Genomic DNA, 27,537 nt, shown 5'->3' on the forward strand with positions numbered 1-27,537 from the left:
AGTCCCAAGATTTAGACCATTTAGCTCTTGGGGCAGTACAGCTAATGCTGCTGGCTGACCAGGGCTTGTCATAAATCAGCTTTGCTCTTAAAAACAGCAGCTTTTCTTGAAGTGAGAAAAATACTGTTGATAACAGAGTAACATTTGGAAGTGCTGCAAATAGCCCAGCTCTGTTAAACTCAGTGGAATTTGACTGCTATCACCAGTTCACAATTTTGATAATATTCTGTCAGGAACGAGCCTTGAGGATCAGCCATAGTGAGTTCATTGTTGCTGTTATTTTCTCTTAGGTTTCGCAGCAGAGAGAAACGAGTGTGAAATCCTGTTAGCTATCTGAAGACCATCTGTATTTCCTTAATGAATGCTGCACTCCTCTTGGAACCGTGAAATATGTAATATATTGTGTTGATTCAAAAACAAATTGTGTGGAATTTAAACTTTACACATACACTGAGCATTCTTTTATTTAGGAGATTCTCCTGTGAAATTTACCAATGTGATATTAATCATGTAGCAGCTGCTACAAGAAAGAGCTTTTAGAAGTCTTGGCTTTAAGACTTGCGTTGAAGTAATTACTTAGTGACAATAGCACTTGATTCTACCCAGTAAGGAATTCTGAATTTTAGTTCATTACTTTTTATGATGACTATGTCCTTTAGTGTAAATCTTTCATTGGTTTCAAGTAGGCTATGCATACCAGAGCTATAAAACACAAGGATGGGGGAGGAAGAATTATACGTACAACCTAACAGAAATGAATGCTTCCCCCTTTCAAATCCTTTGAGGAAACCTTCAAATAGTACAAAACGTTAATGCAGCATAGCAGTAAAATATTCAGCTGAGTTTCACAAATGATGATGGGTATTTCGTAAGTGTCCCAGAAGAGCTATGAAATGTCAAATCTTATAAGCCATTAAGTACTAGGCTGCTTAGATCCTGAATGCAGAATTGGCATGGTTTAATTTTTGCAATGTCATTAATACAATGATGCAACATATTGAGGTTTCATAGAGCCTGTTAAAAAGCAAGATGGTATAAAGTGTGGTTGGGGAATAAGAGACAGGTTGTGTCAGAGAATCTCCACTGCTCTCACTTAGCAAAATAATTGACACTTCATTATGTCAATAATGTAGGATCTGAGACAGGTTCACAGCTTCGGAGAACAGATACCACAGCCAAATCACAACTACACTGTTGGAAAAGGAGATGGGCATAAAACAGCCACATATCACTGGCTGATGCTGGTTTCTAAGAAAAGAATATCTGCACTACTGAGCAGAAAGAGACCTCTGGTGCACTTTCCCACATCCCCTTGTTTGAACAGTGAGGAACCAGGGGCCACATATCATACCTGCACTGTGAGCCTGGTAGCCTCGGAGGAAAAGAACTCTTTGATAAGTCTAATTCAATTTTTTGCCATATGTACCTAACGCTTGCTTGACCTAATCCACTCATTACTTGATGAAATAGGATGGTATAATTCAGCTTTATAAGTTTATGGCTTTATGAGAACAACCAGCTATAAATCAAGTATGGGAAAGAAAATCTTATACAAAGTAAGGATTATAATAAAAACTGCTAGGCATCATTAAATTCAGGCATTGTTACTGCTCTGCCTACGAATATTGAGATTACACATCTGCTCAAATTTAAAACATTAAATGGACTCAAACTAAATACTTATGTTAAATGGTCCCAAATTAAATGTGCTTGCATACACAACATTAAGTTTGGGTATAAAAAGTTTGCAATACCAGCACCGCATTGGTGAATACAAACAGCTGCTTTTATTTTTGACTTTCTCTTATCTGATTAAGTGAAACTCTTCCTACTCATTTGTATTCCTGGATGTGGCATTGTACTTTGGAGCAACTGTCCCACTTGCATCTACATAAATAAGTGTGGAGAACACAGCATCTTTCTGCACTACCTCTGCATAACACATTCAATTTTTGAAAAGCCCTTACCATTTGATCCTCAAGAAGCAGATGTCCAGCTGAGAAAGCTCTATAGAGATTTTCCCTTGTTAAAGCACTACAGAGAATGAAAAAGGAAAGTAGCTAGGGGTTCCCTATTTAGCTGTTTAACACTAATAATCAACAAACAAAGCACTCAACAAAACTGTCACAAGAATTAAATATCATGTGCATACCTTTAGTTGCCCTTGTTGTCATGTGTCTTTGTGGAAATAAATGCTGTTTCCTACTGCAGTAGTGTAGATTTGAGAATTTCATTTTAAGAAGCACCACGTAAAAGCTGTATTTGGCGTGGAGCTATTCTTTTCACTTAACACAGTCATCTTCTGTTCTTACTGTTCTCATGCTTGATCGCATCTCTGTGATGAAAAGGGATGGGGATTGGAAAGGGGCAAAAGGAAGATCTCATATTTAAGTGGACAATTCAGTGAGCACAAAAGGACAAATTTTTGTCAGGGAATGAAGATGCTGCTTGTTGGGAGGAGTGAATGAAGGGGAGCTTGAGAATGACTTGCTTCTTGGTAAGAAGAAAGGTTATGTAAGAATGCTCACTTTAGGGAAATGTGCACTGGCTCCCCTCTCCAGGAACTACCTCAGCTTTGGGTGGCAGTGCACTTGGGTCTCTCACTGGAAGCTGGGAACTGAAATGCTATGGTGGCTCCAAAGCAGAGCAGGGTCTGCTCAGTATCTGTCCTGCTGATTGTGCCACTTAACATAGCTGCAGCAGACAAGAGGTCCCTTGCCAAAACTTTGTTAAGTGTGTATGCCTCTGTTATGACTTTACCCAAAAAGAAAACTGCAGCATTAGACATTTTCATCTGCTGCTCTGATACACCACTTCTCACCTAGCTCTGGTGCTGTTTTTCAGTATTGGGAGTTACTTTATCCCGTATCTCCCTGCAATTTCCTGCCACTGTTTAAAGGAGCACTTTTGAAGAAAATCCAAATGCTTTCTGTGGCTTTACTTTTCTTCATATATGCCAGTGTGCATGGATTAAGCTGTTAAGTGAAATCCTGTGTAGATGGGAGTTCTGTTTTTACTTACAAACAATGTGTATAACATTGGAGACTATTTAAACTGGGTAACCATGTTCTGAGGTGTTGTTTAGACCATGCATCCTTTTCTTGTAATATATGCATTATTAAATTCAAAAATGTTCAGTACTTAGGGTAGAGAGGATTAACTGCAGGCTTTGTAACTGCAAGCAGGAAGCAGCCAGTTATGATGTATATTTGTGGGTAATGAAAATGAAACTGAAAGGACCAACTGGTAATGATGGAATTTCATGCAGAATCGGAAAACAATATAAAATGAGGTCTTGAGTTTTCTGTCTGAATTACCCTCTCCTTTTCATTGTTTGGACTTTGCTATGGAGCCTTCAGTACAGCTTATTTCAGCATGCACCTTTCTTCACCCCCACAGGCACACCAGCAGAGAGATGGAATGACTTATTTTCACATGCAAGCAAGGATTTCATTTTGTGAGCTGTGTCCTTAAGAAGACAACCGTACTGTATCAGCTGCTACAAACCAGGAACTGCAAAAACATCACCAGTGACTTTTCAAAAAATAAATAAATAAATAAATAAATTACTAACTCTAGAGACAGAGCACATTAACACTACTGTGAAGTTTCTTTTCCTTTCCTGGGCAGGCAGACATTGTGGTTTCTGTTATTTGATCTTGGAGGAGCCTGAGTGCCCTCAGCTTTGACTGACTTCAAGAAGAGATATAGGCATACAATACTTGTTCTCTTAACAATCTATTTTTAACAATTCCTCGTAACAATTCACATTTTTGAAATGTAAGAGGACAGGAAAAGTCATTCTGCTTTAACCTGAAAGCTAGGAGTTATTCAGAACTGTTGCTGTTCTCAAGGCTACCACAACAGGTAAGTTGATTTAGATGTTAAACCCTCTGTAATTCTTCTGCCCATAAGAAAGTGACATTCTACCATACTGATTAATTTGATATTTTTGCTCACAACTCACAACGATGCAAAGCCAAGCAGGTTTTAGATGTCATGTTTTATTCAAAAAACAACCTTTAGAATAAATAACAATAATAATAATAATAATAATTCTGTTAAAGCAAGAAACATTTAAATTAGAAGCAGCTATAACTGTATTTTTTTTCAAACATAATGTAATTAAATAGGGATTATAATGTTATTTATTTTAACCTGATTGGAATTATCTTTTCTCATATACATTTACTTTAATTCAAAGAGCCCAACATGAACAAAAAATGAAATTCAAGCGCACATCTGAGAGTATAGTTTTACACTGAATTCAGAGCACTGGGAATGGCATGGAAATCATCTCTGCAGGAAGAGTTCTACATAATTTAAAAGCGAAATACAGAAAAAATCAGCTACCATGTGTTTACTGCCTCATATGCCATATGAAGGACATTATTACTGATACTTTTTAACTAACACTTCAAAATGAACATTTTCTGTATGGCTTGCATATGTTTGCATTTTTATAAGTCCAGGAGAAATTTACAAATTGTGGATGGATTTGTACCCATTCAACTTTGTATCACAGAATCATAGAATGGTCTGGGTTGAAGAGAACCACAATGATCATCCAGTTTCAACCCCCCTGCCATTCGCAGGGTTGCCAACCACCAGCCCAGGCTGCCCAGAGCCACATCCAGCCTGGCCTTGAATGCCTCCAGGGATGGGGCATCCACAACCTCCTTGGGCAACCTGTTCCAGTGCGTCACCACCCTCTGTGTGAAAAACTTCCTCCTAATATCTAACCTAAATCTCCTGTTTTAGTTTAAAACCATTCCCCCTTGTCCTATCACTATCAACCCACGTAAACAGTCGTATCCCAATTATTTTTTAGAGATACGGCCAGTATAATGACAACTCAGCAAGAAAAAAACACGCTTGGACAGACTTGGTTTTGCCTTGCAGAAATTGCACAGCAAGATAGCTAGGTTTCTTTTTCATCACCATTAATTTATCTGAACTTAAGTTCTGAAAATTGACTGGGTACTAATAAGAAAATGAACTTGAAAAGTTGGATAATAATATTAGGTTGGCTTTTATCACTGATGATACAGCAGAGGGAGAAGTGAGTACTCCAAACCTCAGAGCAAATTCTGGAAGAAGTATTTTCTAGTTCCAAACATCAGAGCAGTGCACCTGAGCTAGCACAATGCCCTCCTGCAATTATAATACTATATCTAGTAACAACACACTTTGACTTTCACATTTCATGCTGCATTTTTCAGTCTGAGATCTTAAGTGAACTCCGAACCACATTTTGTTTGTGACATAACTCAATATCAAGGAGAAATACACATAAATGCCTCATTGTGCCGTATCTTCTCATAGTCAGCCTTATTTTACCATCACAGAGGTAAATGTGAATTCTCTTAGTTTCCATATAGCCCTCAGGTACAAGTCCTTTCACTTCAGCCATCAAAACTAAATAGTAAACACTTGTTTGCACCTTAATTCTTCCCCATGCACCAGAACATTAATATCCCTGCAGCAGATCTTCACAGAATCATAGTACATCCTGAGTTGGAGGGGACTCACAAAAATAATGAGTCCAATTCCTACCTTCACACAGCACCATGTAAAATTCAAACCTTATATTCGAGAACATTGTCCAAATGCTTCTTGAACTTTTGCAGCAGGATCACGACCACTGCTCTGGACAGCCCACTGTCCTTTGCTAAGCTCCAACCTGACCCTCTCCTGGCAGAGCTCGAGTCCTGTCACTGTCACCAGAGAGATCAGTGCAGCCCTGCTCCCCTCATGAGGAGCTGCAGGACACCATAAGGCCTCCCCTCAGCCTTCTTTGCTCTGGGCTGAACAAACCAAGAGACCTCAGATGCCTCTCATACATCTCATGCTCTAGACCTTTCCCCATCTTTGCAGCCCTCCTTTGAATGCTCTCCAAGTTTTCTGTCCTCTTATAGTGCTGCACTCCAATCAGCAGCGTACTCAAGGTGAAGCCACACCAGTCTTCCTCTCATATTTATTTCATGTTTTACTCACATCATAATCCCTTTCTCTACTTTTCTACTCATTAATCTTCACTGCACACTACAACACTGCTTTGATCATTCACCTCTGAAAAGTCTGTGCAAGTCAAAATGATGATATGTCATCCTGGACTTCTAGGTAGGATTTTCTTCCTCTAATTTAATTACCTAGAAATTGTATATTTAGACTCTGAGCCATTCATTTAAACTTAATTTGCAGTCAGTGGAGGGAAATAGGTACCTTCAAGAATACAGTCATTCTATCTATGTAAAATACGTATCTTTTTAATCATTCCTTGGAGGTGTTTGAAGGTGTTTGAAGAGAGAAAGCCTAGGTGACACGCCCTTCATGTAAAGCTACATTTCCAGCTTTATGACGTCTAAAATTATGTGTGATGAAGGAACATTACCAAAAACCTATTTGTTCCTTAACTACCCATTCAATATGGGAGGCCACTGTTTCCAGTAAATTTCCAAATTATCATCTTCTATTTTATCTTCTAAGCCAAATCAGTTTTTGTAATGATATTTTCAGCCAATTTTGTTCCTGTATATTGAGAAGACAGGCAGGAAAAATCACATCAGATAGCACAACTAAGGATGTGTTATAATGGTAAGGTTTTTGCTGTCTAATAACAGGAATGTAGTAGAACTTTCAGAAAAAGTGATATCTTTAGGGTCACTCATGATCTACTCAGCTGTTGAGTGTTTACATTGCTTTTGACCTGTTTTTTGTTTGTTTGTTTTAAACACTTTTATATATTATATATATATCTTTGATTTCAGTAATAGTTGATGTTTAAATACCCTTAGAAATTTTGTGCACAGAACAAATGCATGGAATAGTGTAAGTATTCACATAAGTATCATTCATTTCTTCAATAGAAACACAACTATTTTAACAAAAAGCCAAAGGTCTCATCTGGACAGAACAATGAAAAAAAAGGAACACAATAAAAGCATTTCTTATTTTCTTGAAACATTTACTTTTTTGAATTCATTTCTTTATATTTTTTCTAGCTGAACTGACAATCTGAACATAGCATATTTTCAGACATATCTAAAAAGGGTCTAAACTGCTTTACGCTTCTCTATTATATGCCTCTGTTTGAACCTGTCCAGATTCTAAGAAACTTCTACACAGTAAATACCAAATCCCTAGTGCTGCTTCATTCTGCTTACAGTTTTTCTAAACCACCAATTAAAAGCCCACAGATCGTTCAGTTTCCTGCTTCACTGCTGTGACACTGCAATCTATGTGTTCCCATACTGAACCCTCACCTCTCTTCATGTGCAAGAGCAGGGAGCTTGTGCTGAGCTGTGGTGCTATGGAAGAGATGTCTTCTCTCCACCTACAACTGTGCATTGTAAACTCAAGGTTGAGAAGCAATGCGATAGGTAGAACTGTTCTCTTGCTATATAATGGGACATCAGCAAAGATCATCTTACATTAGGTAGTTGAAGCTGTTCAACCTTATTCACATTTCTGCTACAAACACACTTTTTAAAACTACACAGACTATGGATCTAGCCACGTGGGCTTTTCTCAGCAGGAATGTTTCCTTGTCTGGAAAAAAATGACAGGTGATACAGGTGATTACAACTCTGTTTCATCTCTCCCATCACTCAGAGTTACCAGCTTCATATGTTCATAACCTTGGCTGAAAAAGGGCCAGAATATTCATCACCTCACAAGACAGGCCCTTTGATGCATGTCCACAATGAATACAGCATCCATTTCTGCTCACCACATTATCCAACAAACAACCTGCAAGACAAATTGTTTTAGTCTTAGCTGCTTTTGAGTTTTATCTGTGAAAAACTGCTGAATTTAACAACATAGCAGTAAATATTAATGTAACCCAAGAGAGGGACCAGATTGCATTATTTTTGCCTGTCCTAGATGCTTAGCTTTCTTGAGGAGCCAATTAATTTTACACTGTGATGCAATACATAGTTAACGTTCAAGCTTTCACCACATCAAATGATATGAACACAACATAAGGAATGGGATTTTTAGTTAGGGAGGACAGTTCAGGTTGGGTTCCTCAGTCTTTTTTTTTGACACTGTTAAAATAGCCTCATTAATGATTCGAATAAAAGAATAAAGAGTAAGCTTATAAAATTTGTAGATGATGCTGAGCAGAACAATGTGAAAGCACTTCGGAAGAATAAGAAAGATTGCAATTCAAAGGTTCTTGATAAATTGGAGGAATAATATGAAATCAGAGAGAGAAAATTCACTGAAGACAAGAGTATAGTTCATCATTTAGGAAGGCAAAATCAAAGGTGTAAGTACAAAATGAGTTGTAACTGAGTTGTCAAAGATACTGCAGTGAGGAGTGCAGCAGATCACAAATGAAACAAATCCCTGCTGGGATGTTATAACAAAAAAAAAAAGAGTATCTCACTCTGTGATATATTAGTGGGAATAGAACACAAAGGAAACAATTACTTCTGTTAAATACTCCTGAAAAACTGGAAATCAGGCAATACATTTAAAGAAGCATCTAACTAGAGACAGACCAGGGAAATGAAACAAAATGCAATTCTGAAGGATTTGGTCCTAGTTAATCCAGAAAAGAGAAGAGGTGGGAACATAGCGTGGACATTAAAATATTAGTGTACAGGTATTATCTACAGATACCTGGAGTAAGAAGGTGGTTATTTTGCAGCAAGGAAGATTCTAGAATAATTGATGAGAAATGTCAATCTTCCTAAACAATGGCTATTTTATCTCTTATTTAATGTGATATATCTTTTTTTTTTGTTAAAGTGATGAACATAGATCATCTTAACAAGAGAGATGATGCAAGTACAAACAGAAATAAATTTATTTGTCCTACTCATTATTTACTGTGGGATTTTGCCGAGGTCACTCACTTCTCTTCAAAATACTCAAAGAATGAAATAGATGGGAAAGGACGTCAGGGGGAAGTTCTTTACGGAGAGAGTTCTTTACGGAGTGAGGTGCTGGAACAGGCTGCCCAGAGAGTTGTGGATGCCCCGTCCCTGGAGGTGTTCAAAGCCAGATTGGATGGGGCCCTGGGCAGTCTGGTCTAGCATTAGGTGGAATGGTGGTGGCCCTGCATGTGGCAGGGGAGTTGGAGATTCATGATCCTTGAGGTCCCTTCCAACCCTGGCAATTCTGTGATTCTGTGACTTTATGTTGCTATACGTCTGTGCACTTATAATACAAACCTACCACACTGTTCTGTCAAAAAAGGGACACGTACATGTACAGATTCAGTTCTACTCACAGTACAACCCTTACTAGAGATTTTTATAGGCTTGGTAAGTAGATGTGTCATCAATTCAAAATCAATAAAAAATGTAGGAAGCCAAAACTAAGACCAAAAGGCATCCTGACAATTTTAAAGCAAAATGTAATGAAATTAGTGTGGTGGTTTCACGCCAGTAGATAGCCAATGTCCACCAGGCCACTCTCACTGCTCCTCCACAGAAGGATAAAAGGAAGTAAACACGACGAAAAAACCTTATGGGTTGAGATAAGGACAGGGAGATCACTCACTGATTACCATCACAGACAAAACACACCCTGCATAACGGAGATTGATGCAATTTATTGCTAACAACGCACTGGATTAGTAAGAACGAAAAACAAAGAACACCCCCCACCCGCCCTCTCCTTCTACAAGGAAACACGGAATAGGGACTGCGTTCCGTCCGCAACTGACTTCGCCTCTGCCGCTCCTCCGCGGTCACTCTGCCCCTGCTCCACGTGGGTCCCTCTCACAACCCCGTCCTTCCCAGCGGCCTTCCCACAGCCTGCAGCTCTCCCAGCACCGCCCCAGCACGGCTCGGTTCCGCTGGGCCCACCCTTCGAGCACCGCGTGCTGCGGAGGAACGGCCCGCTCCTCCGTGGGCCTCTCCCGTGCCGCAGGAGCCGCTGCCGTGTGCCCGGAGCTCCTCCCGCGCGACCTCGGCGCCCGCGGGGCCGTTCTCTCCCGTCTCGGCTCCCCTCTCCCGGCCGCTGTCGCGCAGCGCTTCGTCCCTTCCTTCCATCTGCTCTCGCAGACCAAACAAATCCCGCTTGCAGCATTATCTTGGATAAAGGCCTCTGAAGGTATTTCTAGTGAGTTCAGAGGTCCCGGAAACTGAACTTGACTAAATAATAATAAAAAAAGACTTGATAAATTCTGAAGACATTAAAAAGTAAGCAAGGTGAGCTGCAACAATCAACTATCCCCCCAGCCTTACTTACAAATTCATGAATTTCATAATATGCTGAGATATAATTCTGTTGCAGTAACATAAGGTCTATTCAGGAAAAAAAAAAAAAAATTCAAGCAAATGTATTTCTGCCCTCAGAATCACCTCAAAGTTCACAAGCAGTGTAAATTGAATGTTGCCATAGAAGGGCCTTGCTAATATATGATGTTGCTGCCAGAAAAGCAAGGAAGAAGGGTATGATCTGGGACAGAGAGTAGCTTAAATGAAAATAAAAAATATGTACTTTTAATTCACACCATGTTATATATGAGATATTGTTATCTAGCTGATGTGAGACTGATTCAGAACAACTTGAGATATTGAAAATAATCCCACCCAGTGTCACCTGGCCTTTTTCTTCTTCTTCTTTTTTTTTTTTCTTTGTATGAACCATTGTTCTTTTAGCAAGCTCTACCCAACTCTCCGCATATTTATGTGGAAGATGTGTTGTGATGCAGGTTTCTTTCATATTCTGTTTTGAATTTAGAAAAGAATATTGAGCCAGTGAAGAGTTTTGAGTGGACGATCTTTTATTTATTTATTTATTTGTTTGGTTGGTTTTTTGTTTGCATTGTAGTGAAAAACAGAACATTAAAAAAAAAAGATAGTGTAGTCATAAACACCTTGGTATTGCAGTGTCTTGCGAGGATACCTTAACTTCTACCAGGTTTCACTTTCTTCTCTCAAAACTGCTAAGAAACTGAACAAAGCAATGCATGCTACGATATTACAGTGCTGTTGGAATGTTGCAATACTGTTGTAAACTACAGTTTTCATAAATTTTGTCTAAGAAGTATAAATTTTTGAAACACCTTCTGATGAATTAATTTTGTGATTTCCTCTTTAAATGTGGAGTGTGATATGTGAAATAATAGGTGAGTTTGGTTGGGCTTTCATTTACTCTTGCTTGCAAATGCGCGCAAATGCCCATTGCATTCCTTTCACGCAGGATATCTGAGCTGACATGATATAAACATATCCAGTCCTCACTTGATTCATTAAAAGAATGCATTCTTAGATTTAAGAAATGTCAACAGATGCTTATCAAAAGAGCAAATTCTGCTTTCTTTCATTATTTATTCCAATTCTATATGAACAGCTTCTCGCCTTCTATTTCAGTTATATGAAGAATATCCTTTCTGAAAAGAAAAACTGTCTCTGAATAGATTCTGTGTGGTGGGATACTATGAACAAACTTTTTAATTGAGAGCTACCTATTCTATAAACATCTGACAGGTTGAAATCGCTCTTACATTGCTGAACTCTGGAGGATTTTCACAGTAATCAAAGAGGGAAGGCAGGACCAAATTTGGTTTTGAATGTGGTTCACATTTTATGTAAGATCAGTTGAAGAATTTTGTTTTCATTATGAAGAAATTGCCACTAAAAAGGGTGAATTCACAGTAAATATGGGAGTGTGAATTATCAGCATGTTGTCCAGTTGATCATGTAATTAACTGAATTGTAACAGCAAAAGATATTTCCTAAATGAGTTCATGGCTCTTTCAGGGTATAATGGTTGCTACCCCTAGTGAATATGACAGTATCATTTTTAGATGGTGATATGTGATAATGTTCTGGATCATGAGAAAGGCATGGATCAAGAATTTAAGTATGTAATACTAAATGTTTAAATATGCAGTAATCTGTAACTGCATTTATACTAGTGAAATATGTACATGGCCATATGTACCAGCCAGTATCCACACTACTCTAGTCAAGTCTATTCTCCAGAACTGAGTAGTCTCATAGTAAATGCCTTTTGGCATGAGATGACTTCTGAAATGTGCAGGAGTGATACTAGGAGTACAGCAGTTGGCCTGAGGCATAAATGGTACCAGGGATCACTCTAACCATTTCATAATGTAGATCAGATTACAGTGTTGGTGCATGATGGTAAAATGTGGTCTTATATATTCATTTCCCACATGTCAGCATCTACATTTGCAGACCTGGCTCATAGTCTCACTGGAGCCAGATCTCAGAGAGATACGAATATTCCCCCCTTTAAGGACAGGCAAGGAGGGCAATTTAGTGGGGCTGAAGGTGAGAGTGCATAAATCCATCAATATCAAGTCTCCAGACATTCACTACAAAGAACTGAAACGTCTGTTTTTTATAGAGAAATACGGTATTAAAACATCTGCTTGTGCTTCCATGTATAATGTCATGATGCCAACATTAGCGCAGTGAATTAGCTTTATCCACATGCTGCTGCCTCTGAGGTGTGTAGCTGACTTCAATGTTGCTGGCAGCATGCTGTTTAACACTTCCATGAGCTAATGCAGGTACAGCTAGATAAGCTTTCAGTTAACTCTCACAGCAGATTTGCTTTGAGAGAAGTGATGGCATCAGACACTCTGCCACCTGCTGCTATATCCAACTTGCATGCCATGGAGGTTGCCTGAAGAATGCACGCGGACCGGTAAATATCTAAGAAAGGGATTTTTAAAGTTGGCCAATGAACATGATGCTGGCATTGATCTCCAGGAATGAAAAGCTGTGGCGACTGTAGGTCAGATCTCAGATGCTAAGAAGGAAAGTTCCCCATGGTACTTCTGTATGTGGACATGAGGATCAAAATGAGTTAGACCTGGACTCCATCTAGCCCAGTGATCTCTTTCCAAGAGCAGACAGAAGCAGATGCCCAAATGCAGAGTGCAATAGGCTGCCTAAAATTGTTTTATTTGATGATGATTTTGCAGCATGCTTATTTGTCAACAGCTTGTATTATAATGAACAGTTGGTGAATAAATGTTCTTGAGGTAAAAACTCTTACCAGTCATTCTCAAGTTTAAAAAATGTTATGTGGATACTTGGGAAATATTGTCTTTGTAGGTGAGACAAGAAGAGAAACTTTGCGGGAAAGGAACTTAATGTGATTCTTACAAATCGTCTGAGGAAGAAGGAAGTTTGAAATGGGACTGTAAGCAAAGCAGTGGTTGTTTCAGCACAGAAGTTGGCTTTGTCTTTCTTGTTTCTTCATGAAAGGTGAAAGGTTGTGCTTGTGTTCTCTTAGGGTGTGTAACTAGCAGATATTTATATTGCTGCATGTGGAACTAGCTATGTATCAGAATGACATATTTTAGACTTTTCCTAGGGATACGTCTCTACCTTGTGTTTCACTGTTTGGCTGTATCTTTCACACTCAATAATTTATCAGCTTATATTCTGATCCGAATATGATATGTTCATATAAGGCTCATGGAAATGGGCAACAGGATAGTTCAAAGTATCCTGTAAATTCTCCCTTCTGAAAGAAAATCTGACATCTGAATGCAGCCCTCCAGAGATTCCAGGGAATCCACAAGAGAGAGCTATTATGAATGTCCCAATTGTGAGAAAAACTTTAATCAGATATCATACCTAATTATATGCCAGAGAATCCAGCTACAGGACCTGAATTCATAAAAATGAGCTTAATTCCTCCCTCTGCTGAAGAATCTTAAAAGAATTAAATGTGTTAAGAGGATGGGGCTGGTTTTGAACTTCACTGAATGAGTGTTTTGGAGAGGCATTTTTATGTTTAGGAAAGAGTGAGAATGAGCTGCATGTTGTCTAGGTAAAAACTGGTGGTGCAGAGGGATGTTTCAAGATACTTTTTTTAAACTGGAATACATCATGAAGCAAAAGCCACGGAAGTAATTAGCTTGGAGGAGAGGAGAAAGCTTATTGAGCACGTTTTCTGTCTTGGGGAGTGTCATATCATAGAATACGGATATTACCACAAGTATTAGAACAATGCAATCAACAATGCCTTGAAATTAATGTTTCTGGACTTCACAAGCAATTTCAATTATATTATGCTAATATGTTGGATTGGGAAAACAAGAATTATGTAAGGCTTTTAGATAACATTAGGATGGTGGGCTGGTAAATGAATTAAGGGAATTCTCCTGTAGTGGGGAAAAAAAACAACTGAGAAACAGTTAAAGGAGGAGAATTGGACGATATACTCAAGCTGAAGCAATCAGCTATTGGGAGAACAATAAAAAAATAAGGGCAAAGACGTCTCCAATAAAGAGCTCTTTGGGGTGGGGGCTGGAAGGCAGACGGAAAAGGAATCAATCACTTTAGAGAAGCTTTCTCTAAAAGCATCTTTAAATGTCTCTGAGGCTGGTACTAACATGCATTTCAAATAGTGTGTAGAAGTCTGGTCACTCAGATTCAGAAGGGTAAATTGCTCCTGACAACTGAAAATATCAGGACATGGCAAAACTGTGGTGCTCCTGACAACTGAAAATATCAGGACATGGCAAAACTGTGGTGGGAAAAGCAAAAGGAAAAGCAAACTAAAAATGTTTGCAACAATATGAAAACACATAATGAAGCTAAACTTAAGGGAGAGAGAAACCAGTTTCTTCCCTTTTAAGCTGAAGAACAGGACTGTCACAAGGATATGTGGGCCTCAGTGAGAAGGAACACATTACCTATTGAAGCAATGTGATTCCAAAGCAGCAAAACTGCTTCCTAAGTAATTTTAAGCTAAAGTATGAAAAAAGTATGATCAGGGTTATTGAGAATGGCTACTTCTGAGATTCCTGTCCCAGAACATGTTCTTTCCAGTCCTGTATTAAATCCCAGCTATCAAGTTGACTGTAATGTAGAGAAAAGACTGGAAGCTACAGGGTAGAAAAATAACGGGTCTAGCAGATCCCTTGCAGAAATGCAATGGCTGGAGGCTAGCACAGGTAATGGTGGATGGTTACATTGATATACAGCCATGCTGTACAGTAGCTGAGCTTGTTCATTCTGCTTGTGACTGTACTGTGCTGTGCAGACACTCTGAGTACCTGAAGTGGGCTATGCCATTTATAAACTGTGCCTCCGTTCTTTAGTGTAGGGGTTGAAAACATGCTTTTTTACATGACATACCAGTTTGTCTGGACATTAAAGGTCCAAATTTTGCAAACATTTGTGCAGATTATTTTCTTAATTAAGGAAGGAACATTATAGCCTTTTAGGTCAATAGTTAGCACGATTAAGGAAAACCAGCTTTTAAAATGCTGAAAGTCAGATCTATTTCCTTAACTCTTTGATCTCTTTGGTTGAATGGGATTGGAAGAAGTGAGAATTATTATCTTTATAGTGCACATTCCTGCATATTTTTACTGATAAGAAAGGGTTTGTGAGCTCTGTTTTCATTTGTAAATATGAATTTGAGCCTTATAAAAAAAGGTAAAAGAACTCTGTCTTGCTCTACAGTATATGTATCTCACAATGAAAAGCACTCATCTCAAATACAAACTAAAATGTAATGCATCAGAGTCATGTAAATCACAAAAAGATTAAGGTTTTGGTTCTGTAATTTTTTAGTTTTCTTTTTTGTGAGAGTTTTTGAATGATAATATTAAGTGCCCCTGCTTTCAGAACAAGTGAGAAAGAGGATACCTTTTAATATCAAACAAATGGAACATGAAAGAATTTTTCAGACATTCAGCATGAAAGACAGAAAAAAAAAAAAGACAGAGACAAAGGAAGCTGCACTTTTGAACATGCTCTCTTGTTGACCCAGATATTGTATGCTGTTGAGTGGTCTTCATGCTCGGTCTTGCTTACAGGTAGTGTTGTCCTGTTCTCAAAACTGCTGGGAAATACATCTATGCTTTTTAATTGCTGGCAGGTTGTCCAGGGTGCTGGAGAGCTCTGAGAATCGGTATGGTGTAGTAGAATGGCAGCTTTTGCAGTAAGCTGGAAAGCTCTGTGATCCTGGTAGTTCCAGGATTTACATACTCAACTGATAATGATGCAGGATGTGAGCTGTGCAGGTGGACATCGCTGTAGTAAATTTTATGGCATGTCCAACTGCAGCTTATGTTTGTTTTTCTGTTAATCATGGAATCTTGGATAACAGCTTACTACATGGTTATCCTGTTTTGAGCTCAAGGCTGAGTTTAGTACAGTACAACCATATGGCAGCATGGAGCAATACTGGAATAAAAGGTTTGCAGGGTAAAACTGCAATTCTGGATGTGACTGATACATGCAATTGATTGCATTACAATATATTTGCTTGACAAACAGAACCAATTAAAAAGCACCTGATAGCCCATGTACCTTGTTACATTTAATCTAAGTGTGCTTACCAGTGAATTAAACCTAGTTAAATGACATTGAGAGGGTGGAGGTGTTAGAGCATAGGGCTCACTAGCTCAAGAGTACAGGGGCTTCTATCTGGGTATATTTCTTCTGTCAAAATAAACAGTATGTGAAAATATAAATCCAGTTTAGAAGGAGAGGATATGATATGGCTGAGGATGCCATGCTGACATAAGGAGGAGATGATGTCAACAAATGCCAGAACTGTGATGCTGCTGAAAAACAAGACTGAGTTCAAAGTAAATTCTGTAACTTGAAGGAATGAGCCTCAAATATGACAGTGATGTATTAAATGATTGCTTCTACTGCAGGAATAACATGATTATGGTATATCAGGCAGGCTGTGACTATCTAGAAATTATTTTGACTTGTTTTGCAACAACTCTTCCATTTTGATTAACCGCATCCCACTGTGTGTGTGCTCTTCACATACGACAGAATTCAGATGACAGTGGCCAAGTGAAGAATGAAAATGCAGCTGATGACATTTTCCTCATTCAAGAATCCTGTCATTGAAAAATAGCCTCTACTGGGAAAGAACATTGAAATTAATATGGAGTTTCTCATATTTATCTTAATATTATGTTAACTATTACTGAACTATTGACATTATTTTAAATTTTTGATAAAGGCAAAAATTTTGGGAATAATGTTGATCTTTCATAAATCTGTCAGTTAGAACATCATCAAGAATTATTTTTTTACTGAAAAAATTAGACCTAATTTTCAGCTTTCAACACAAGCTACTTTCTTTCTGTTTTCTGATTCATTGTACATCAAAATGAATTGCAATTACAATTGTTATTGAACTGCTAGTTAATGTTCTTTTTAATGTGATCTTAGGTAGGACTGAAGATAAAGACAGACTAGGTGCACTGAGCTGCTTCTCAGACTACTTTTTTTAACTTGTGACTCCTTCTCATGTAGTGGGAACTTATTCATTGCACCTCTACACACCTACATGCAGCCATCTGCTCTGAGATATCTTAAGCTACAACCAGGTATTCTGCCTAAAGGCTTGTTATTCTATCCAAAGATTTTATTGGAATTAAAATTGTGTATTGAGACAATGTTACATCTGAAAAGAAGCTGCAGTCTAGTGAGTGTGGGAATTGAGGTGGGGTATTTTGCAACATGCAGTCAGAATGCAACCAGCTGATGGACCCATAAGTGCTGTAACTATTTGTCTTTATCTTCTATATTAGCCTCGCTGAGAAGTGCTAGCCTGTTCTTAGACTCACATTGGCTTCATCTTCAGTTCAGTGCATTGTTTTGTGCCGAAGTACGAGCCTGTGTAAAGCTAACACGGGGTTACTGCTTGTATCACTGCATGAGAAAGTGGTGCCCACAGCCTTATGGTCACAGACATGGATTCGACTTCTGAACAGCCCCTACTGCATCTCCTGTGCATGACCATTTCTTTTAGCTTTCATTTCAGCACTGTGCTTCCAGAAGCAGATCATTAAGTCAGCTGCTTCTGATATTTAGGAATAGAGATCTGGCTTTCTAAATACACAATACTTTATGTCCAATAAGTTGGTGTATCCAGGGAGTTTGTAAGTGAAAGGGAAATAAAGTTCTGTTTTAAAAATAGAAAGCTGTATTTGCTGTGCCAGCTTGACTTTCTGCTGTAGCATTTGAATGCAAAAAAGGGAAATTAGAAGGAGAGAATAAATGAAATATGATGGAGACTTCTTTCCTATGTACTGTTAAAAATTGGTTTATCCCTGCACTTGTCATGGGCAAGTTCAAGATAATGATAAGTTTGATATGAGCAAATTACATAAGTGAAAGAATTTTATAAAGAATGTATCCAGGTTAGCAAATCTTTACTTGCTCAGGTGGAAAGCAAGCTAACTCTCTAATGGGAGGGAGAAGGATTTTCAAAGACCTTAACTACAAGCTGCTCTGTAGCCTAACATAATACTCTGCTGACTTGCTTTGTAATCAGCGGCAACAAATGCTCTGTTCTACTGGGAAAACCTTATTAATTATGATATTTTAGTGGTAGCTATTTAAAAAAAAAAAACTTTTTTTTTTTTTCGTGTATACATACTTGAAAATAAAACTGACACCATTGTGTTAACCACTTACTATTGTAGAGATACAGTTAAGCTCTGCAAATATAGGATATTTTTACAGTGAAGCAATGAAATATGAACACGCAATGGTTACTTTACTGATCATCCTCTAAAAACTTTTAAAGATAATTTGTTTTGTAAGATTAAATAGACATAATAAAGCTCATATTCAAGTAGCAAACACCTTATACTTTCAGGAAAATCAAATGATTGCTGTAATAGTGCTGCTTAACTATGTTGCAATAGCAAGACAAAATAATCTCAGTTGTAGCACCATACCGATTTAGCTGTGTTGCTTGCTGTACTCAGCAAAATCATGTAGTAGTCCATATGAATTCAGTCTGACTCTGTGCACTTGCAAGGATTTCTAGTGTAACAGCTTAAAAAAAGCAAAATTCTGTTTGTGAAACAGAAGTAATAAGAATGACAAGCAACAATCTGTAGATCCAGCCCTTGATGAGAACTACAACAAGAAAAAGGAATGGTATTAGACCTACAAAATAATGATCAAAGACTGTAGTACACTTAGAAGATTTTCTTTTATTTTAAATATACCGAATACAGTAATTTATTAGGCTTATTTAGCGCACTATTATTTACATAATTCAGTATTTATGCTTTGGGGAGAATTCCAGTGCTCTATAGATAAGAGTCAGTGAGCTGCTTGTTTACCATGTCAGAGTTCAGAGAGATTAATTTCACATAAATGATGGATGTCCTTGAAATGGTTACAGTTACCTGAAGCTTCGTACAGTAGGTGAATCCTGACTGCTGATAAATTGTGTTTAAGATTCTGAGCATAGTTATAGGTAATCAGAAGAAAGTTTAACAACAACATCAAATTAAAAATATAGTGAAAAGCATCAGTGGTTAAACCTCTACATTTTTCAGATGCACCTCAGGGTGATGAGATTATTCAAAGGGAACAAAGAAAAATTTGGTAGAATCTGTTATAAATGTCATGGGCTAAAATATATCATCACTAATAAATAAAAAATACACTTTTTACAAGATTTCCTTTTAACATGGCATCTTAAAATGTGCCTGAAGGTAAGAATGGTTTTCATAATTTTATTAAAATCCAGTTTTCCATGGTTATTGTTTCTTACACATGAATTTATGCATTATATATAGTATATAAAACACATAAAATATTAAGTTTTCTGTACAAGGAACATCATTAGTTGAAAACATGAAGGAAGGATTCATATCACATCCCATACAATGCTACATGTGTAAGCTCCAATATACAAGAAAGGGACTTTGGTCCTGATCTTGCACTACAATAACAAAAGTGGTCCCATGTTTCTACATACAGAACTTACTATCTTTCTTGAGACACAGTCCTGAGTACAACAATCAATAATCCCATGTTAAGATGACTAATTCCCAAAATGGATTTGAATCAGGGCAGGCTGCTTGAAGGGTTTTCTCCTAATTCTTATCAGTATATTTTGGTGTTCAAGCTCATGCCACATTATCAAAGTGCTTGACTATGGCACCCTGTATCATTTTGCCAGTGTACAGAAAGACAGAATGGAAATGCAACTCATAACTCTCAGGCATTTATCTCAGCAAATGTAACATTATCGACGTTATTGTGACCATTGTTTATTGACAGTGTGCTTGCTTCTTCAATAAAACATTTGAGATTTCAGCAGCATTACAATTTGGCAAATAATAGTTTCTGAATTACCCTTGTTACAGTTTTGAACCTCTGGCACATTTTAGACACCCACTCACCTACTTAAATAATATTTTGAAGCAAAATTAATGTTTGATATAAAATAACAGTTGTTTTGTAAATGTGGAAAAATAGTCTACAAAAAATAAGTATAAAAGTGATACCAGATTTATGAATATGTATCATATATAAACAAGTCCAGATGACTAATCTGTGTATTAGAAATGACCCTTGGTAGGCTGTGTCACAACAGTACATCACATTTTTCACAGTTTACAATAATACAGTTAGATTCACTATGTGATGACACCTTATATAAGAAAAATAGTATTTTACAAACTATACATTTGGCATCTATTTTTAGATTTTTTTTTTCTCTGTTTCTTTTTCAGTTCCTTTTTTCTTTTTTTCTTTTTTCTTTTCTTACAAAATAGTGCAAAATTACAGTGCGGTAGTAGAAGATTTGCAAATCCTAATAAAAAGTCATTATATTTAACTGCTTTTGTCATTCACTGGAAACGGTTGGCACATTAGGATTTTGTGTAGATGGAAAATCTTCTCACTTTATTGTCTTCAATTTCTTCTTTGTATCTTTAAAACATTAACTTGCAGCAAGGGAGTTAACTTTCCATACTTTTAAATCTTGTCTAACATATGCATTACAAAAGAAAATAGAAAAGGAAAATTTAGAGTTTAGGGTTAAATTATTTGCCAAACAGCATTTATGAGATTGGCTTTTTATACCACGCTATAAAGAAAAGAATTGATTGGAGCATTTTCATCTGGTGACTACTGAAGTGGTTAGTTATATATAGCAAATTTATCCCAATTTCATATATGTAAGCCTTGATGTATGGTATATCGTTCAAATTTTGCAATCATGCATGTCCTTCTATATCAATCCAAACTGGTATCAAGTCAAGGGGATAAGATTTCTTCAAAGCCTATTTTTCATTGGAGTAATTCATATAAAGACTAAGCAACAATTGCTTTTTCTGCAATTTGCAATGATTAGATGATTTTCTTATTAAGTATTTACTTAGGAATGTTAATGAAGAGTTCTTCCAGGTATGAATACTTCATTTGTCCAGACAGGCACAATGCTTCAAAAGCCAATGTTCTTGAGGACAGCAGAGACTTCTGTGCAATCATAAGCAGGCATGGTGCTGGCTGCAGGACTAAGAGCATCCTGGGCCATCCTGTCTGCATGCTGAGAAATGCACAAAGATGTCAAATGAGTATCACTTTAGTTCTTTGGCTCCTTGACTGAAAGGAGGAATGAGAAACCCTACTGAGATAACAGTATCTTCTGCTAGAGTTTTCCAAATAACTGCCTGCATCAACCTACTCATAATTTAGGCTATTAACCTGGAGGTGAAAGACTGTCTGCTACACGACCAAATCACTGAACTATTCACTGCACAGAAACTCTTGGTTTCAGTTAATTGCATGGAGAATATGATGACATAAAAGATTCTCAATTAATTACCTTTCTGATAGAGTAATTAATGGATTTTTTCCAGTATGGAAACCACAGGATGATGTCTCTAGGCTTCATTATTTCTCATGAGTTTATGGTTTTATTATCTGTATCACTTGATAGTATTTGTGGCATGAATTAAAATTACTATTGCATGGTTTATTACATCAACTTATTGGCACTTCTGTAATATTAATGAACATATCTAACCAGTATGATTGTTGCTCTGAAGGTAGTCTACAGCACTAGAAGTAATTATTCAAATATTAAAAGGAAACCATTCATGAATAAGAAGTTTTTACTCCAGCCATTCCACTCTACACTCAATCCTGTATTACCATATGGGAATCTTCCAAAGCAGCTGCTGACTCCAGTGGGAGGTTTCCTTGAGCAAGGAGTGAAAGTTAAAACTGAAACATCTGTTCTGTATGAATTATATCGATTGAAGTCTAACACTTAAAAATTGTGTATGTTAGGAAAACAAACAAACAACAAAAAAAAAAACCTGAAACCATAATGGAATTGTTAGCCAGTATTAATTAGAAAGCCCATCAACTGTCAGATAATCACCTGGACTCTTTTTTGTAGCATACTGGTTTTCACTAAGGAAGCACCTGAAAATTTGACTAACTGACTTTGATTAACTGAAAAGTGACTGATTTAAATAGGTCAGAAGCTTCCTTCTTAGCCTGCACAGACACATTGATGCCCTCTGTCTCTCCTAGACTGTTGTCACCTTGTTACCAATTTGCACACATGCCTGTTCACTCACAGAGTCCGAACAAAATGTTTTCCTCCAAGAGGAAAATCGTGTATGGTTTATACTGATCCCTCTAGGACACTCTCAGTCTGAATTAATTGGATGCAGACGTGACCAGATTTTTTGCTTTCTTCCTAGGTCAGTTGTCTAAATGCTATCTCATCTCCTCTCGGCTCTGTTTCTCACACCCAAGTGCACTCACAGCAGCAGGAGAGGTGCTCTGCTGAGTAGATGGCATGAGGCAATGGCGGCATGTGCTGTGTTCTGAATGAGAAGAGTGGGGACTAAGTTGAATGAATTAACACTAAGCCAAAAGTAGTTCAAAGAATTTTCAGCTTGGAGTAGCAAGACTAATTATGGGGTAGAGACATGGATTCAGTAAGGAGCATAGAAGATGCTCACTTAAATACAGTCAACATGCTTCAGGAATGTCACTGTAGCATTAGAGCCTTGTTTATAGCTTAGGATTTAATAATGATTCTTTGTCACTTCAATGTAAAATAGATTTCTCTCGTCTTATTAATCTTTGAAACAATTTGACCAGTGCATTCTGAAGGCAACATATACAAACTTGAGTGGAGTTTCTATGAAGTACTCTGTTTCCATTTCCAGCAAAAAGCTTTCACATACTTTAGAACTCAGCTCAAGAATTTCCAGACTGACTGGATCCAGTGCTCACAAAGGTCAACATTATTTACAGTCTTAACACTTAGCATATATTTCAAAACTTTCCAGTGTATACATCTGCCCTGGATTCAGCAGGGATAATTTTCTTTCTAACAGTTAGTACAGTGCTGTGGATTGGATTTAGGATGAGAATGTCTTAGTTGTAGCTGAGCATTTCTTGTGCTGAATCGAGGACATTTCAACTTCTCATGCTTCTGGATGCTATATGCCATTTTAATGGGATTACAATAAAAATCACCCAGACTAATGAAGAATGAATTCTGATGATTCTGAAATTCTGATTATTTTGTTCATGATGAGTAGTTCTTATAATAAGTCAAGAACTTTTCAACTGCTTGTAGTGCCCTGAGAGCGAGTAGGCAGGTGTCACAAGAAACTGAGATGGGACAGAATCAGGACAACTTATCCAAACTGTACAAAGGAGTATTCCATACCATATGACACTGTGATGAACAATAAAACTGGGGGAGTTGGCTGAGAGTGGCACTGGGCTTAAGGACTACTTGGGTGTTGGTTGGCAAGCAGTGAGCAATTGCGTTGTGCAAACTGTATCTCAACCCATGAGTTTCACCTTTTATTCTGATTGTCTCTCCCATCTCACTTAGAGGGTAATGAGGGAACAACTGTGTGGTGGTTATCTGCCTGCTAGGTTAAACCACAATACCAATAGATTTTCATTGTAACGAGTAACATTTTTAGTCATTTCATTATTGTGCTCACTATTTAATTAAGAGATGATATGCTGAATCTTCAAGCTAAGGAATTAATCTCATCTGAATAAGACCTTGTAACACACAGTACAACTCCTGCTGTCTGGTGTGAGGAATGAAGTAAAGGACTGTAGATGTTCACAAAAGGGTGAATATACTTCTAGTGAGGTCAGTGCAAAAAAAAAAATAAAAAATCTGAATTCCATCATCAAGAAGATCAGGTTACCTAGCCACAGCAATGGCATTTTCAGCAGCTGAGAACTTCACAACCCTCCTGAAAACAAAAGGTATGAAGAAATAGAAAGGTTTTGTTCGTGTAGCCACTTGCCTTCAAAATGACATAAATGCAATTCACATTACATATATTGTCAGCACTTTTTTGCAGAAGACTGTGTTTCCTTCTATTGCATGAATTTGTAAGGTAAAATCACCTTGTTTCCTTCTGGAATGCTAGTGACTCTGGAAGGCTCACGTATTTTGTAAATAAGCTTTTAAAGACAGCAATAAACAAAATAAATAAATACCTGGATCAGAAAACAGCTTTTGAAGCCATAGGGAGGAACACAAGTTTTTCTGTTTCCAGAGGAGTTTCTCAGTTTAGAAGTTTAACTGTATTTCTCTTACAGCCTCCCATGTTTGTATTCCAGCCTGAGTTAAAACAAGTATCTCACAGATCACGTTATTTTTTGCTAAATTTTATCATTGCTTATCCCTTAATCCCTTCATCAGAGTTGTTGTATTCAGGTTTAATTTTATATGTTTGATCAATTATGTTGCTTGAATAAGGTCTTCTATATCACATAAGCTGAAGTTTTTCACTAACTTTTACAATCTTTTCATCTTTTGATTTTTTTAATAGTTTCTTTTACCAGGCCTTACTTTAGAAGCAGAGCGTATATTTGTTCACAGTAAATGAAAATGCACCTTCATCCTTCAACATTTTTACACATCATTTCATTTTACTTACTCTTAAAAGTTTAAAGTCAATATTCACTTGTTAACTATTGGAATAATGTACTAGTTTACTGTGTGATGTTTACCAGTGAATTTGTAACTTTTAACATTTATTTCAAATTTCTTTTACAACCCTTTCTGTAGTTTAAAGAAAAGAGTGAACATAGCTAGTATGGTTTTAAACATATCAAAAAAGCAGACATATGATTCTGCAGCTGACTGCAACTCATTAGTAAGAGCAATCTGTAATATTTTGGCATGAAAAAAAACCAAGCTGATTGGCTTTCAGTTGCTACCCAGATATATCTGTATGTCCATGTCATTAAACAAACCTTGTACGTATGACAATACATAGCAATACAGTATTTAAGTCTTAGCTGATGAAAAAAAAATAGTGATAAGATCAAATAACAGACATTAGAAACAGATATTTTAAACAATCATGACAATCATCACATTTTTGTATTTGCTATCAGAGCAATTCAACACGTAAGAATTTCCCTTTGAAAGCCTCTACTGTTCTTGAGATTGCTTTTGTTTATACCTGTTACATAAAATAGTTTCAAAAACCAAAACTCATTAGCTTAATGAGTTGAATGGTTGAATACTTCAGCATGGTAACTTATTTACTGATTTTCAGCATATATCTTTCAGAAAAGAAACTTGCCACTCAGCAAGTCATCCATCTACTGATAAAATTCAACAGACCTTTATAGAAGTGGAGAGAAACACCACAATTATAAAAAGGATTATGAGAGAAATCTCTAGAATTTCTCAACAAGCTATTTCTAAACAATCACTATTACCAGCTGAATTCAGTGCATGAGGCTGATTCAATCAAATACCTAAATTAAAATCTGTTTACTTCTGCATCAGTATAATACCAATTACAGCCCTGGTTCACATAAACTGTACTTGAGACACAAGGAAACTCAAGAATGCGCTACATTTAAATTTACTGAAAAATTGGACGAATAAGGGATTTGGTCACTAAGATTATTTATTTTCTCAATATCTTGCTTTTCTTCAGAAGGTAAGAACTGACATATTGCTAAAGTAACTCTAGGAGTTGTTTATTGAGAAACTTTTTTTTTTTTTTTTAAAAAAAAAAACAAAGACTGTCTGCTACTGTGATTCTTTTTTAAAAACTGTATTTCTAGATTCTGCATCCTTAATAAGGGGTGCAGTTTATCACACTGAAATAATTGTAGATACTATTTCTGTTTCTTTTCTTTCTCTCTCTCTCTTTTTTTTTTTTAATTAAATATTACACATATTTCTGATCAGTAGAGGAAATTATCCTTTTAAAATTCTTTATGGCATTTAGGAGTTGTGTTCTCATTTTGCAAATAGATTAAACAGTGAATAAAACGTTAAAAAAAAAAAAGTTTAAAATGTCAATTTATGTGTAAGACTGAGACATACTCCACAGAAAATGTGAAAAATCTTGTTTAAAAATTATAGTAAACAATCATATGTTCTTCAGTGCACATAATCAGTATGTACATTATAATTTAAAACTGAGTATTGATGACTGCTGCTCATAATTCTTAAAATCTCTTACAAAATATAAATAGGATAGCCAAGAGAGGATGGCTGATAAACCTTGATGTAAGGTTCTGTGAGGTTCATCCTTCTTTTTTCCTTATTCCTTTACTCTCCACATAGACTACAGATCCATTAGTTTCTTCAAAAAAGTGCATACATACACACACACACAAGTTAGTTCCAAAACCATTTTTCTAAATTTCCAATCGACTTGTATTCCTGGTGTCTTTTCACATGATCACAAGCAAGACATGCATGCGATTCCCAGAATTTAGGAAGATGCACTGAGAAATCCTTCTTCCAGTTGAAGTAACTAAGGTACATCTTGTTATTTTTGTCAAGCATCAGAAGGTATTCTGCCAGATCTCTTGGGGATAGAAAATCTTCCACATGGATAAAAGAGTCTGCTGGAATGTAATTCTCGTAGTTTTCTCTGGAAGGGCCCAGTACAACTGGTACTGATCCAGCCAGAAGAGCATTGTAAAGTTTCTCAGTAATGTAATCTTTGTGGATTGAATTTTCAAATGAAAGGTAGAATTTGCAACTGGAGATAGTTGGAATTAAGTTTTTATCGTTAACGTAGTCTCCAAAGGCTTGCCCGTAGGTATGGATTTCAATGTATTTGCTAAGCTCATTGTAATACTTGACTCGAGCATGCTCAGGGTTCCAGTTACTTACAACCCAACAAACCAAGTTTTCTTTACTTGGCACTTCGTATGTAAAGGAGCCTGTACCAACCATCATGGAGCCATAAGGCACCTGAATATCTGAATCACGCCGGTAAGTCAGGGTTAGGTTAAAGAGGTGTTCAATGCCACTCTTTTGTGGAGTATGAGTTGGAGATTCCAAGTTCATCCAAATCCATTTCTGGAATGGTGGCCTGGCTTGCTGAGGTAAATTAGTCAGATCCCAGTTAATGTCCCTGTGATGAATAAGAACTGCGTGGGACTTGTTATATAATGAGCGGTCAATAGTCAGATGGCACCCGTGGATGTTGAACATTGTTTGGCAAGATGTTAGATCGAATGTCTGGCCAAATGGCCAAAGCCAAACCAAAATAATAGTTTCATTAAAATTATCAGTTTTGGAAGAAAAGAAGCTCTTCATTTTCAAAACTGAGCTGGCTGATTCCACAGGAGTAGAGATCCAACTGCTTGTTGGTTTAATATAAATTAGTATAAATGCCATGAAACAACCAAGAACAATGAAGACAATCAAAAATGGCCGGAAAATTCCTTTAGATGTTGATGTCATAATTTGTTCTGAGGAAAAAGAGAGGAAGACAAAGAGAGAAAACAACATCAGGTTTTTCAAGTA

At 37.1% G+C, this 27,537-nt stretch overlaps 2 protein-coding genes across 2 annotated transcripts in view; both read right to left on the reverse strand.

Moving 5' to 3' along the window:
- The window catches only part of LOC149919106 (uncharacterized), a 278,061-nt gene that overhangs the window by 109,572 nt on the left and 140,952 nt on the right, over window positions 1-27,537 (reverse strand). The gene's annotated exons all lie outside the window — the stretch shown is intronic.
- Window positions 26,159-27,537, reverse strand: part of FUT9 (fucosyltransferase 9) — a 109,782-nt gene continuing 108,403 nt past the window's right edge. Inside the window, exon 2 of the mRNA XM_031611209.2 lies at window positions 26,159-27,482. Coding sequence (XP_031467069.2) covers window positions 26,395-27,482 — 1,088 coding nt within the window. The 3' untranslated portion in view covers window positions 26,159-26,394. The remainder of the gene's footprint in view (window positions 27,483-27,537) is intronic.

The sequence above is a fragment of the Phasianus colchicus genome, chromosome 2 (assembly GCF_987193195.1).
Source record: "Phasianus colchicus chromosome 2, bPhaCol1.hap1.1, whole genome shotgun sequence".
NCBI classification, from domain to species: Eukaryota; Metazoa; Chordata; class Aves; order Galliformes; family Phasianidae; genus Phasianus; species Phasianus colchicus.